Source organism: Manihot esculenta, chromosome 15, assembly GCF_001659605.2.
Source record: "Manihot esculenta cultivar AM560-2 chromosome 15, M.esculenta_v8, whole genome shotgun sequence".
NCBI classification, from domain to species: Eukaryota; Viridiplantae; Streptophyta; class Magnoliopsida; order Malpighiales; family Euphorbiaceae; genus Manihot; species Manihot esculenta.
The window spans coordinates 9,404,154-9,419,304 of NC_035175.2; the positions used below are offsets into that span (position 1 = coordinate 9,404,154).

Consider the following 15,151-nt stretch of genomic DNA (forward strand, 5'->3'; position numbering starts at 1 on the left):
GTTGTTGACGTTTTGTTCCCAGAAATGGAAAACAATGAAAGTTGATTTTTTAATTTTGAAAAATATATTAAAAAATGTTTTTAATTTTTTAAAAAAGTTTATTAGTTAATTTATTTATTAATTTTAATTATTAAATATTTTATTATTTAATTTTAATAAATTAAAAAAATTATTAATTAATTTAAAATTGATAGAATGATTAATTAGTAAATATTTTAAATTAATAAAATTAATAAAGTTTAAATTGGCAAAACCAATGAATTTTAGTAATCTTCACTATAGATGCCCGAATACAAAAGATATTGTTCAAATGTTTAATATTTGGAAAATTATTTATTTAGTTTTTTTAGAATAGCAGAGCAGTTTATATTATGATAAATATAGTTAAGGTTCTTTTTATTGATTATATAAAATTATAAATATTAAATTAACAGTTTTGAAAATATTTAAGTTAATTAAATTATTTTATTCTATTGTTTAAACTAAAAAATTTAATTTTTAAGTAAAATTGTTTTACAAATACAAAATTGTATAAGAATTTTTTCAAAGAATAGTTCCATACTGATAAATAAATTTTATTCAGGGACTTCATTGTAGTTTATTTAAATATATAGCGGTTATGAAGAAAACAACTGCCATGCTCCCATCTGCTTTTATCAGATTTCTCAGGACCCGCGTGATCATAATTGGACGGCAATAAATGGTCGAGTACAAATCTAGAAAAACTCCATGACCACAGGAAATCAAAACCATGAAGGCTAATTATCTCACTACTTCACTGGTTACTCTCTGCTCAACGCTAACTAAACACTGTGGTTGAGCTTAAAAAGCACAAAGATCAAAGCTTCAAAAAGCCGAGAATTCTTCTACTGCCAAAATCCAAGAGCCAAGCAGATGGGTTTCACCATGGGCTTGAACCTGCTGCTCCTCCTAGCCATGGTGGCCACCAACATCCTTTCCCTCTACCACCTCTCCGCTCCCACTCTTCAATCCCCCAAACCCCCAGCTCCTTTACAAGTCCCTGACCATCTTCTCCACCAATTGCAAGCCATACGCGCCACTATCAACCACCTCACGCGCCACCAACCCTCTCCTTCCACCACTTCTCAATCCAAACCCACCATCCCTTCAGATCTCCTCCTCTATTCTCAGCTATCCCCCATAGCCTCTTCCTGTCACAACCACCCTGACCTTCTCCACAAGTACATGAGCTACACTCCTTACTCTCTTTGCCCTCTTGACTCTGATCTTGCTGAGTCTTTAATCCTCCGCGGTTGCCATCCTCTCCCCCGTCGCCGATGCTTCTCCAAAACCCCATCAAAACCCCCTTCTTCTCTTCCACGTAACCCTTTCCCTTCCTCATTTATCGACTCTAATGTAATATGGGCTCAATATTCTTGCAAATCCTTTTCTTGTCTTGCTAAACAAAGCCCAAATACTGGTTTTGATATGAGCGCTGAGATCTCAAGGTTTATGACTTATAAAACAGAGTTAGATCTCCCAATTCCGCAGCTGCTACAAGTAGCAAAATCAGCTAGTTCTTTGATCAGACTCGGTATTGACATCGGAGGCGGTACTGGTACTTTCGCAGCAAGAATGAAGCAATACAATGTGACTGTAATCACTACCACAATGAATTTCAATGCGCCTAATAATGAAGTCGCGGCAATCAGAGGTTTGGTGCCACTTCACGTGCCATTACAACAGCGGTTGCCGGTGTTTGACGGGGTGGTGGATCTGGTGAGGTGTGGACATGCAATAAACAGGTGGATACCATTGAAGATGATGGAGTTTTTGTTCTATGATGTGGATAGGGTGCTGAGAGGTGGTGGGTACTTCTGGTTGGATCATTTCTTCAGTAAAAAGGTGGATCTTGATAAGATTTATGGGCCTTTGATTGGGAAATTGGGTTACAAGAAGGTGAAGTGGGCAGTGGGCAATAAGACTGATTCAAGTGGGTTGAAGAATGGGGAGGTTTACTTGACTGCTCTTCTGCAGAAGCCTGTATCAAGATGAGAGTCAGGTGTTGGATAACAGGTAACTTGATTCTCACCCTTACTGGTAGATTTTCTATTTTTAGCATGTATGCATATGAATTTAGCTCTGTTCAACTTGATGACATAGTTCATGGTTATTATTCCATTTATGATCTGATCTTATCAAAGCTGGAAATGAGTATACTAATGTGAATGACATTTATGTATTAGTTGAAGTGTTATCAATGAATAAAATTCCAAAACTTTGTTTGATTAATTACACCATGAGATTCTTTTCTTACCTAGAGGGTGTAGTTTACTGTGTAGCTATTCCAATCAGGGACCACTGGCATTTTTCTTAGCGTGTTCTTCTTTGTTTTAGTGATTCTTTATCCTTTGTTAATATCACGCATCCTTAGATAAATGACACAGTAAGGGTAATTAGTGTTGAAAATCATGGCCAGGCACATATTTCACAGATCTAAAACCTGAAAGATGCTTTATGGAATGATTATTGTAGACCCTTTGACTCTATTTAACATTTGTAATTTAAATCTGTATGCTGTTTATGAATTTTCTTGTTCACTGAAGGGTTTCATTACTTTAATCCAAAATTGTGAATTTGTGAACCTTATGGGTCGGTTCTGTTTGAAAAAATGGAATTGTACTTTAGATGAACTGAATGAGTATAAAATTGAACTGAAAAGCGAATTTCAACAGTTTGATTCTTTTTTTTTTTATTATTATTATGATCGAGAACTGCTCGTTTGGCAATTGCACTGAGAAACCTTTTTTTTTTTTTTATCTATTTCACTATATTTTTCCCTGAAATATATCAAATGAGGAGGCTACATAGTAACAATTGAGCCTAAATGCTGTGTTCAAGTACAGTCTCCACATTTTTCACTGCATCCTAACATGTGATGAACTTTTCAATATAATGCCATTTCCTAAAAATAAATTGTCCTTGTGGTTAAAGTTACATTGTAGATTTCCACTGTTGATTTTATTTTCTTGGGGGTGAAGGATTATTATGGAGATTAACTATTGCTCTGTGAATGCCATCTGGGAATGAAAAACATGTGAGTATTTCTTTTGTGCATGAATAGAGAAATAGATGCCTTTTCATTTGTATTATTCTTCTGCTTGCACAGATTCCGGATTCTTCAGAACTTGTGCAATCACTGATCAACAATAATTATAAAACAATTTTGGCAACAAATACACCATTTTGTTCGGTTGCTTGATTTACCCATTGGAATTTTGTTCTGTTAGATTTTCTGAGCTGCTGATTTCTTTGTAAACTTACAACTCAGATTTCAGAGTTAAATGGGTACAATTTCCTCTGTTCTTGTCAGGTACCATTATCAGATCTCTCCAGCTTGGCGAGCAAAAGCGCAAGCTATCCTGTTCAAATTTTAGATGGTTCTAAAGTCAAAAGATGCAAGCGTCCACCTCAGCAATGAAGCGACGTATTTATTGCCACAAAATTGGCCATAAAGATTATAGGATGAGGTAAAAATAATGATAGGTGCAGCAGACAGGGTAAAATCAAGTTTTAAGAAGGTTGTAGGCAGAACACAATGATTGATTTTTATTGGTTTTTGATTCATAAGCATGTTATTGCGTTAACTGTGTAAAAATAAATCAGCAGAAGAAGCATACTTTTCTTTTCTGTTGGCCAACAAAGTAATTGAAATGATGTTCGACGTGCCTGTGAACCTAAAAGTAACGAAAAAAAAAAAAAAAAAGCGCGAATTCTTGCATGCTGGAAAGCTGCTAAGAAAGTGGAGGGTCCTGAAACTGCCCCCTTAGTGCCGCAATAATTGCTTATTGGTCCAAGAAAGCAACTTGGTTGAAGAATATCTTACCTGGTTAGGGATCCCTCCAAAAAAGAAAATATGGTTGGATGAGGGAGGGGCAAATGGTCGCTGTTTTCAGATCTCATCATGGAGAGCCTCAGGCCGGTCAAGTAGGTCTGTTATGCATACAGGGGAGCCATCACAGCACGAGAACGAAACCAAGGACCAGAAATTGGACTTTGTACAAATTGGTATAATCTTAAGGTGAGAAGATAAAGATACCATTTGAAAGCTGTTAATTTTTTTTTTGGTCAAAATTAGAAGGGAAATTAGGAATCGGGAAGTATAATCTAAGACCATTTCAAATTTACTACTTACAGGATTAAATGTATGAGTACAAAAGCCGTTAGATTGGCACCTCACGCACTAGAGGCCAGTCTCAGGCTTTTACCATAATACACGTATGGAATAATAAAATTGTTCAAGCAAATTCTTAAAGAGTTACCAGTACCTTGTGCCGTGACTTGCAATACTTGAGAATCAGCTTAAGTTGAAAACAACTTATATCAAGCTTGTTACTTGAGACTGAAATGGATAAAAGATATTAAGATAAAAACAATAGAAAAAAAGTGCACTCATGCACATCTATTAACATAAGTTTTATATAATCCTTTAATCGGCAGACGGAAGGCAATTGTTTTGCTCAGCTCACTAGATTAAGACTATCCTATTTTCACACTGAATCGAATCAATCCACTAGGGAGTAAAGAGCTCCTACCAAAATCCATCAAAAGATCCTAACATCAAAAGGCAATTTTAACATCAAAATATCTTGCAAAATCCATATCAGCCTCTCTCTCAAGTAGTAGACTTTTTTCTCAGTAGGTCGTGTAGGTTGAGCCCATTGATTTTGGCAGCTAGTATGAAGTCATTTTCTGTTAGTCCACCTGTACATCCAGAGAGGAAGCTGAGAATTCTGACTATGCAGCAAACTATAGGAAAGAGAATACGTGCATACAAAGAGAAGTTATTAAAAAAGGAACTACGCAAAAAGAGAAATAAAATAACATCTTTGCACATAAGAAATGGATGAATTGATCGAAAATATAAGGTTATGAGTTTAAAAAACTTAATTGTAGGGGTCATGTGAGAAGTGTACTCTTTCAAACATGAAGCAACCCCAACAAGGTCGGAAGAAAAATGTTGGCAGACAGGGAAATGGAATAGGATTAACAGATGAAGGTCCACCAGTGACATTGGGGCTTAAAGAACTCTTCCTAGATAAATGAAAGTATAACGCCCACAATAAGTTCTTTCAAAATGGAAACTACATGCATGGCAACACAATATTCACAGTTGATGTTCATGATCTATTTCATGGAAAATGAAAAAGGGGACAGCTAGAATAAAGTAAAACAAGAGGAAAATGTTCTTAGGACTTGGCTTAGGTAGGGAAAGAGCTTAGGAAGTGAGAGGGAAAGGAGGTTGGACTATGTCTTAAATTGACCTCCTAAACGAGTCATGTGAGTAGTAAGAAGTTCTTACCAACTGCATGAGTCCATATCTCAATTTTTACATTGTTCCAACCAACAAGATGAAGATCTGGATGATGACCTGTATTGACCAAAATAATGAAACAGACCAAACATTTCTTGTAAAAAGATGCAGTGTAGGTAACAATGCCCAAAGACTAGAGTGAACCATAAACAAGGGACAAATACCTTCTGCTTCAGCAACATTCCCTATTATCTGGAATAACTCCAACCCTTTGGTGAAACTCTTCACTTTCCATGATCGATTCAGCTTCAGTGTACCATCTTCATTCACCAAATTCCACCCAGCAACCTGAAAAATTTACCAGCTAAGAACGATATGTTATATAGGCAAACACAACACATAAATTAGAACACAAACCTTTGCCATCATTTCAGTTGCACTTTCTTCTTTCATAGGCCGCATATCCTTTGCGTTGCATGGTACACACTTCTTAGCAGCCAAATCTAACGTAATAACAGAACTGCATCAGATAACAAGATTGACCCAGCACACATGCAATTTGTTGTATGATAAAACTAGTTACTATCTGATTTGACATCAACAACCAACGATGGACAGAAACTCTGATAATCAAACAACAGATTAGTAATCAAAGGTTTTCTTACTTTCCTTCCTTCAACTCTTGCAGTTTTTGCTCATTTTCCTACATAAGTATTTGCACTATTATTGCTTTGCTTTACACGCCTAAATGGTATTATAGCCCATCAAAAAGTTGTGTGGGATGTAAGAGAGAATTAATACTTGGCTTTAGATGATGAGCAAGTGTTACGAGCTTGATTCAACAGCAAGATTCTTCATCTAACTGAGGTGTTTATTATATTATTACAATGGAAGAGCTAATCATCCAACCCTAATGACATGGCAAAAAACGGGTGGAGCTGGGGTGAGCAGAGAAAAGGCATCCTTCCCTTCCTAGGGCTGAAAAATAAACCCTGAAGCTTGGTCTGAAAGTTTGTGCGAAGATCAAAATACATTTCTAACAAATCAATTTTATAAAAATATTATTAAAACTATGTTATTCAATTTTTTTTTATAAACAATTATAAAATAAACATGAATTGGAGACGAAAACAATTATTTTATATTATTAAATACAAATTGTTGTTCAAATTAATTTTTCTTTCTTAGTTGGTTAACTTCAAGTTAGGCTCAAGCTTGAACTATATCTAAACAAATATAACTTGAGCATCATGACACTTGGCTTGATTACAGGTACGACTCCATCTCTACCATTACCCAAAAAGCCATATAAAAGCCAGAAAATGGGAAAAAATTGAAACAACAGCCATAGTAGGCTACAAAACTAAGATTGCATCATGAGACTAACTGCCCGAGTAAACTTCTAGCACCAAGCAATGTAATGATAAAAGTTCTAAGATTCCATCACATAAGTTGCTCTTAAATGAAGAATCACAGTTAACACATTATGAATATGCATGGCACTGCCAAACTAAATAGCAATCATGTGTTGCTAGACTAATCATATGCTCATTAGCAGTTTCTCAGAGTCTCATTAGATTTATTTCATAACAGAAAATTTAACATCCACATCACCACCAGCAGCAATGGCATAAGTTTAACAATCAAGCTTGGCACAAGTAGCATGCTTTTATGGGCACGTGAAACTACAATTACATTGATATGGGGCAACTAGCCTTGGACTTTACGGCAGACTTGGATCGGGCCTAACTTTTGCTGCCGACGTCCAATAGAGATCGTTTTGGAGGTCAATTTTGCTTTTTAATTATTTTTTTGGATATTTTGGATATTTTTGTAATTTTACATATTAGGGCTTTGTTTTTTATTATAAATAGCCTCCCTTAGCTATTAGAAGCTCACTTTTCAATCTTTGAGGAATTTCAATAAAACTTTTAGTCTTCTAGCCTATTTTTTCTCTTATTTCGTCTTAACTAAACGATATTGGTTAAAACTCCTGACGGAGTCTAAATAGTCCTTTATCATATTGGTATCAGAGCTAAGTTCGATCATGGCAGATAACCAAGAGGCGCGACTTGCTGCGATTAAGGCATCTTTGGCAGAACTGAGGGAGATGATCGGACAACTGACCTTGCAGCAAGGAATCCACCAACCCGCCGCCGCTACACACCCCCAGCCAGTCGCCAATCCTGTGGTCACCAATCATTCTGTGCCTGCAAATTCCCAACAGAATTATCAGGAAGGTTACAAAATCAAGGTAAACCTTCAAAACTTTTATGCTGACAAGAAAGTGGATGACGATGACGGGTCTATTGCAGGTTCTGAAGATGGAAAGGTACCTATGTGGTGAAGAAAATATTATGCTCAACAAAACAGGAGGATGAGACGCAGAGGAGGAAAATTTTTCAGGCAAAGTGTCGAGTAGGAGAGGCAATTTGCAGGCTAATTATAGATAGCTACAGTTGTGAGAATCTGATAGCTAAGCAATTGGTGGAGAAATAGCAGTTGCCTACACAGCCGCATCTTTCGCCATACAAAGTCAGATGGATTAAGGAAGGTCCGACAATTGAGATCAACAGAATCTACAGCGTGCCTATCTCGATCGGTAAATCTTATACTGAACTTGTTAATTGTGATGTTGTGGTATGGATTGCTGTTGAATTTTGCTAGGTCGCCCTTGGCAGTTCGATGTTGATGCTTTGCATAAGGGGAAGGAGAATTCATACATGTTCACGTGGAATCAAAAGAAGATTACTATCTTGCCTTCCAGTTCTGCGAAACATTCTAAAGTGGAAGGGAAGAATGTTGTTGCTGTTTTTACGGGAGTGCAGAAGCTATCAGGCGCAGTTGAGAAATCTGGAGGCACACTGGCTTTATTGGTGAGAGCAAAGAGTGCAATGGAGGATGCACCATCTTTACCACCACCCGTCGAAGAGCTGTTGAAGGAGTTTCCTGAGATAGTGGAGGAATCATCCAAGCTTCCACCTCTGCGGGATATCCAACATCAGATTGATCTCATTCCTGGATCAAAATTACCGAATCTGCCTCATTACAAGATAAGTCCAAAGGAGAGTGAAATCCTCCAAGAACAGGTTGAAGAATTACTAAAGAAGGGGCATATTCGAGAGAGTATTAGCCCCTGCGGAGTACCCGCCCTATTAGTTCCAAAGAAATATGGAACTTGGAGAATGTGCGTGGATAGCAGGGCCATCAACAAAATTATAGTCCAGTATCGATTTCTTATTCCACGACTGGATGACATGTCGGATCAGCTATCCGGATCTAAAGTCTTTTCTAAAATTGACCTTAAAATTGGCTATCACCAAGTTTGGATCAAGGAGGGAGATGAATGGAAGACTGCCTTCAAGACTAAGGAAGGCTTGCATGAGTGGTTGGTTATGTCTTTTGGTTTGACGAATGCACCTAGCACTTTTATGCAACTCATGAACCAGGTTTTGCATCCTTTCTTACGCAAATTTGTAGTTGTTTATTTTGATGACATCTTGATTTTTAGTCGCAACGAAGAAGAACATTTACAACATCTCCGTCAAGTCATGACAGCCTTGCAAAAAAATGAGCTGGTTGTTAATGTTAAAAAGTGCATTTATATGACGGAGCGCGTTCTATTCCTGGGGTTCGTTGTTAGTGCAGAAGGGATACATATTGATGAGAAAAAGGTAGAAGCAATACGGAATTGGCCCATCCCCAAAACTATTTCTGAAGTTCGCAGCTTTCATTGCCTTGCCACTTTCTATCGACGGTTTATCAGAAATTTCAGCAGCATCGTTACCCCTATCACAGATTGCTTGAAGAAAGAGAGTGCAGAAATTTACATGGACTGAAGCTGCCAACAAGAGCTTTGAAGAGCTTAAAGATAAGCTTACTTCTGCCCCTATTCTTGCTCTACCCGATTTTGATAAACTGTTTGAGGTTGAATGTGATGCTTGTGGAGTTGGGATTGGCGGAGTGTTGTCACAGTCTAAAAGGCCTATTGCCTTCTTTAGTGAGAAACTGAATGAAACTAGGAATAAGTGGTCTACTTATGAGCAGGAGCTATATGCAGTATTCCGGACTTTTAAAACTTGGGAGCAGTATCTGATAGGGCGAGAGTTTATTATTCACACAAATCATCAATCTTTGATCCACTTTAAAACTCAAAAATATGTGAATAAGATGCATGCTCGATGGGCAGTTTATTTTGGAGCCTTATGTCATAAAACATAAGGTTGGCCATAGTAATAAGGTGGTAGACGCTTTGAGTAGGAGAGCTGCTTTGTTGATTACAGTTAATCAGGAGGTTGTAGGTTTTGAATTCCTGAAGGATTTGTATGCTACAGATGATGACTTTGCTGATATATGGGCTAGAGTCCGGACTCACCAGCCTACTGATGGGCTCTTGATACATGATGGCTTTCTTTTTAAGGAGAACAAATTATGCATTCCTTGATCTTCTTTGCGGGAAAAGCTGATTCGGGAGATCCACGGAGGAGGTTTGGGTGGTCATTTGGGGCGTGACAAGACTATTACTAGGTTGAAGGAGCGTTTTTGCTGGCTACAATTAAAAAGGGATACAGGTCGGATGGTCCAGAAGTGTCCAATTTGTCAAACGCAGAAGGGACATTCGCAGAATACAGGCTTATACACTCCACTACCTATTCCAACACATCCTTGGGAGGACTTGTCTATGGATTTTGTTCTTGGTTTTCCACGTACTCGACGTGAATCTGATTCCATTTTTGTTGTTGTTGACAGGTTCTCTAAAATGGCGCATTTCATTCCTTGTAAGAAAACTAATGATGCTTCTCATGTGGCAAAACTGTTTTTCCAGGAGGTTGTTCGCTTACATGGCGTCCCTACGACCATTACTTCTGACAGAGATGTGAAGTTTCTAACTCATTTCTGAGTGACTTTATGGAAACGTTTTGGAACTGAATTTCGATACAGCAGTGTTGTCCATCCTCAAACTGATGGACAAACTGAAGTGGTGAACCGCACGCTTGGCAATCTTCTGCGCTGCATCTGCAGTAACAAGAAAACTGCTTGGGATCTTGCTCTTGCCCAATCAGAATTTGCTTACAACAGTGCTGTCCACAGCTCCACAAAGATGTCACCGTTTGTTGTTGTGTACAGGAAAGTCCCAGTGCATACAGTTAATCTTATTGCACTTCCCACAGGTTCTCACAACAGTATTGCAGCAAGCAACTTGGCAAAGCAGCACGTGGATGTTTTCAAACAGGTACAACAATGCCTTATAGAAGCCAATGACAAATATAAAGCTACAGCTGATAAACATAGGCGTTTCAAGTCTTTCAATGTCGGTGACCAAGTTATGGTGTATTTACGCAAGGAGCGTGGTGGAGGACAGAAAAAGCTTGACGCCAAGAAGATTGGTCCATTCCAAATCATTCAGAAGATTAATAACAATGCCTATGTTCTTGACCTCCCACATGAGATGAAAATTTCTAAGACATTTAACGTGGCGGATCTATTTCAGTACTACCCTGCTGATGACAACTCGAGGTCGAGTTCTTTACAAGTGGAAGGGAATGATATGGGGCAACTAGCCTTGGACTTTATGGCAGACTTGGATTGGGCCTAACTTTTGCTGCCAACGTCTGATAGAGATCGTTTAAGGGGTCAATTTTGCTTTTTAATTATTTTTTTGGATATTTTGGGTATTTTCGTAATTTTGCATATTAAGGTTTTGTTTTCTATTATAAATAGTCTCCCTTGCCTATTAGAAGCTCACTTTTCAATCTTTGAGCAATTTCAATAAGACTTTTAGTCTTCTAACCTATCTTTTCTCTTATTTCGTCTTAACCAAACGATATTGGTTAAAACTCCTGACGGATTCTAAATAGTCCTTTATCATACATATATGAGGAGCAATGGATTTGGTGGGGGAATGGGAAGGGCTTCCTACATCTCCAATCCAAGATTGCACTACTTAGCCCTGTCCTAAATGAATTCTCTTACTAATAAATTTTAACATTGTACCAACATCTAATCAGAAGAGCACAAAAAACAATCTGCACAAAGGTGACAGGATCACATTTAACTCTTATAATGAATAAATAAAAGGTCATCACGCACCTCCACCAGTACAAGAAGTTCTAAATCCATAAAAAGAGTTCCTATTTGATGACACTCCCACACGATCCCAAAGTATCTCTTTTACTTGACTGGAGCTGTATGTAAGCAAATGTTCATCTTCACACTATAAAATTCTTTGAAAAAAGGAATGAATGTATAAACTAATATTTTATTTTAGTAAATACTTAAACAAAGAAAAGCAAATCAAGAAATATGAAAAACTTCATAATGAGCCAGTAAAGTTGCAACTCAAACCAAGGTATACGTGCCAAATCACAAAGATTAAACATTATCACGCACAAATACCCAAAATAGGTATAAATAGTTATGGCTGAATTTGCAAGTGGGTTCATTAGATTATATCTGTATGGAAAATGATCCATAACATATTCGTTGTTCAGCACTTGAGCAACACTGTCAGTTAAGCACTCAAACTTAGTATTGAATAAGCTAATAACAAGCATCCATAATCTATTTTACCCTCCTTTCCTCTGAATTAATTTTTTGTTTTCAAAGGAGCATGAACACGCAAGATAGCGAAATAGAAACAAGAGAGCCGGCAATAGCAATTGGACCGTCCCTAAATAAGATAAAAGTAAATAGGAAGACAATGGATTAAAGCCAATAATCGAGGATGAGGTTATGAAGGAAGTACCATCCATGGCCTCTTAATAGGCTTTTGAATAGAGATGCTGATGGCACCTAAAATAACATCAAGAGAAAGCTATCACAGTACACAGAGAGCGCGAGAGAGATAATGAGGAGCAGGCGAAGGAGGCTACCTGAGGCCTGGAGAGAGAGAGCAGAGGCGGCAGCAACAACCGAGTCATCAGTAACCGAGTCAGCGATTAATCGGGAAGTCATCTGACCTATTTTAGCGGTTAGTTTTGTTTTGTTATTTATATTCCTTTTGTAAATTTAATATTTAGTTTCTATAATATAAAAAAAAATATTAATTTAATTTTAATTTTAAAAAAAAATATTTAAACGTTTTATGTTTTAAAAAATATATTAATTAATTTTTTATTAATTTTAATATTAAATATTTTATTATTTAATTTTTATAATTTAAAAAATTTATTAATTAATATTTACAAAATTTATTAATTAATTTTGTGTATTGAAATATTAGAAATTTTTAAATAATATTTAAATTAATATTAAATAATTAATATTTTTTAAAATATATTAAAATGTTTTAATATATTTTTAAAATTAAAAAATTAATTAAAAAATTGTTTATAAGATGAAAAGTAAATAATAATTTTTTTGGAGCCTACAAATCGGAAAGCTCCCTTGAAAAAGGCAACTTAACAAATAAATTATTACTTTTTCTTCTGTATTTATAAAATTTATTTTTTGAGAATTTATAAAAAAATTATATATATACGAATCAGTAATTTTTTAGTAAATAATTGTAGAAAGAGAAAAGAGTAAAAGTTTCCACTCCATCAACACCATCTATGGATAAATTGTGGGAGAGGGAAAAAATTAAAATAAATGTTTTCTTTTTTCATCTCCTACTTTATTTTAGAAGAGGAAAATTATTTTATTTTTTATCTTTATATTTTATTGTAATTTTTTATATTTTTATTTTCTCTCCAAAATATAAAAAAATATATATCTAAAAAAATAATATCTATTTTTACTCTACCTTTTAATTTCCTTCATTATCTAAGCCAAAAAAAAAAAAAAGAAAGGAAAAAGCTATCCGTTATTTTTTTTACCTCCCTTTTTCACCTATCTAACATAATGAATAAAATATAAAAAAATAACAATGAATATAAGGTGTTGACACCTCAGGCTATCCATAGTGCTGCTAATACTTTTTATACAGATTATCTCGTTGTGGTCTTGATAAGCAACGCGCACCAGGTCCAAGTTTTCTCTCTATTAATGCAGGTTCGGCTTTTAGTGCATTGGATTGGCTAGCTTATGTGGATTGTGCCACTTTCTCAACTTCGGATTTGTTTGGATTTAGTGCTTTGTTCAAAGATGCTGAAAGAGTTTTTTCAATTGCAATTTCTGGTTATATTGAGGGTCGTGGTTTTCCTGCTATTGCTGAGGCATTGGCCTTGCGTCAATGTTTAATGTATGCTCGTGATGCTTTCCTACAGACTGTAAGTATTTTCATTGATAGTCAGGTTTTATTCTTCGCCTTTCGCTCAAATTCGAATGATTTTTCTGAGTTTGGCGTCGTTGTTTCGGATTGTAAAGATATTCTGCTTCTTTGTCCAAATATTTCGTTATACTGGATTATACGTAGTGCGAATAAGGCTGCTCATCTGTTAATAAGGTAGTTTATTTGTTTTGATCGTTTTAAACTCTGGATTGATATGTCTGAGTGTCTGTTTGAGCATTATAGTTCAAGATAATAATATTTATTTTCTTGACTTTAAAAAAATAATAATAATAATAACACAAAACTAAATCAAAATTAAACTAAACTCTACTTAATGTATCATTAAAATAATTATCGATTATATATATATAATTAATAATTTAATATAATTAAAAATAATTATATTGTTTAGAATTCCACATCAAAAAATATAAAATAATATAAATAATTGAATTATAATATTAAATTAGTTAATTATTTTAATATATAAGAGAATCTAAATATTTATAAAAGCCCATAAAAAATGATAATTAACAAAATTAATATTAATATAATTAATTTAAAAGTTAACAAAATTAATAAATTTTTATCTCTCGTAATTAATTTTATATTACTAAATATTCTTTTAATTTATAGCGTAGATTAATAAAAAAATAATTATGATTAAAAATTAATGGTTAGAATTTTTACTACTAATTAAAATCTTTTAAATTTGATAATTCTAAATTAATAACTCAATTAATTTAAATTCATTCGATTTGATTCATTGAAACATTCTAATTTAATTGAAAATATAAAAAATTACATTTCTAAATCAAGCAACAACCACATAAGAAGAGCAAGAATAGCTCCGATCTAAGCATATGAGGTGAAACCCATAAGACCCGACAGAGAGAAGTTCCCCTTGATAAGCCTGAAAACAGGTTAGAGAACTAGTATTTGTTGCTGATTGAAAATCTTAAAGACAAAGAGAATCTCTCCAGGAGAAAATAAATTTTACTACATAACATCAGTTTCATTTTAATTTAACCTGCTAGTAAATGCATTAAAATTTATTTGAAATGTCTAGATTTCACTCTCCTCAATTTCTTTTTTTTTTAATAATTTTATTTAAAAAAAATATATAAACCCAATCAATACTTAATTTATTAAAGAGATAAAAAAAATTAATATATGTCCATCAAGCATATAATTTTTATCGATTTTATTTTTTTAAATAGAATAATAAATAATATTTTAATTGAAAGATAAAATTTTTTATTAATTTTTTAATTATACTAATTTTTAATATCAAATAAAAACAATAAGTTTTATTAAAATAATAAAATCATTATTAATAATATAAGTTTTGAATGAAATGTTAAAAAATGATTTAAATTTTCATTTTGATAAAATAAACGATTAATAAAGAAATTATATTAAAAATAAGAGGAAATTAAATAGTGTTATAATATTTATTTATTAACTATAATATAAAAAAGGAGGAAAATATTTTGAAATATTTATAAATAAAAAATGGATAAAATTTATGAGAAAGGGGAGTAATAATAAATAAAAGTAGAGGAAAAATCATTTTTTTAAAAGAAAAAAGAGAGGACAAAGAGTTAACAAATGGAGGGCGGAGGGGGAGGGATACTTCGGAAAACTGAGAAAATCAGTAAATA

General features: G+C 34.4%; 2 protein-coding genes across 4 annotated transcripts; one reads left to right on the forward strand and one right to left on the reverse strand.

Moving 5' to 3' along the window:
- Positions 1–684: 684 nt before the first annotated feature.
- On the forward strand, positions 685–3,661 carry LOC110601096 (probable methyltransferase At1g29790). Its single transcript, XM_021738107.2, has 2 exons — positions 685–2,037; positions 3,335–3,661. Exon 1 carries the CDS (start codon positions 895–897, stop codon positions 2,014–2,016), a length of 1,122 nt encoding a protein of 373 aa, XP_021593799.1. The 5' UTR covers positions 685–894; the 3' UTR covers positions 2,017–2,037; positions 3,335–3,661.
- Positions 3,662–4,399: 738 nt separating this feature from the next.
- On the reverse strand, positions 4,400–12,242 carry LOC110601097 (pterin-4-alpha-carbinolamine dehydratase 2, mitochondrial). 3 transcript variants are annotated; one of them, XM_021738109.2, is made up of 7 exons: positions 12,148–12,242; positions 12,021–12,067; positions 11,366–11,460; positions 5,693–5,778; positions 5,500–5,623; positions 5,324–5,392; positions 4,400–4,725 (listed from the first exon to the last, which is right to left on the reverse strand). In XM_021738109.2, the coding sequence occupies exons 1-7, from the start codon at positions 12,193–12,195 to the stop codon at positions 4,637–4,639; spliced, it is 558 nt and encodes a 185-aa protein (XP_021593801.1). In that variant the 5' UTR covers positions 12,196–12,242; the 3' UTR covers positions 4,400–4,636. The 3 variants fall into 3 exon arrangements, with proteins under 3 accessions (XP_021593801.1, XP_021593800.1, XP_021593802.1); XM_021738108.2 differs by having other exon boundaries at positions 4,400–4,770; XM_021738110.2 differs by lacking the exons at positions 11,366–11,460; positions 12,021–12,067.
- Between the last annotated feature and the right edge of the window lie 2,909 nt (positions 12,243–15,151).

Bases quoted from the DNA above. Each gene is read 5' to 3' on its own strand.
- LOC110601097 (XM_021738108.2), bottom strand. From the start codon at position 12,195: ATGACTCGGTTGTTGCTGCCGCCTCTGCTCTCTCTCTCCAGGCCTCAG. The intron at 5,779-11,365 runs GTGCGTGATGAC...TTATTACGTTAG, and splicing joins AACTTCTTGTACTGGTGGAG to ATTTGGCTGCTAAGAAGTGT. The intron at 5,624-5,692 runs GTTTGTGTTCTA...TAAATTTTTCAG, and splicing joins CAACTGAAATGATGGCAAAG to GTTGCTGGGTGGAATTTGGT.
- LOC110601096 (XM_021738107.2), top strand. From the start codon at position 895: ATGGGTTTCACCATGGGCTTGAACCTGCTGCTCCTCCTAGCCATGGTG.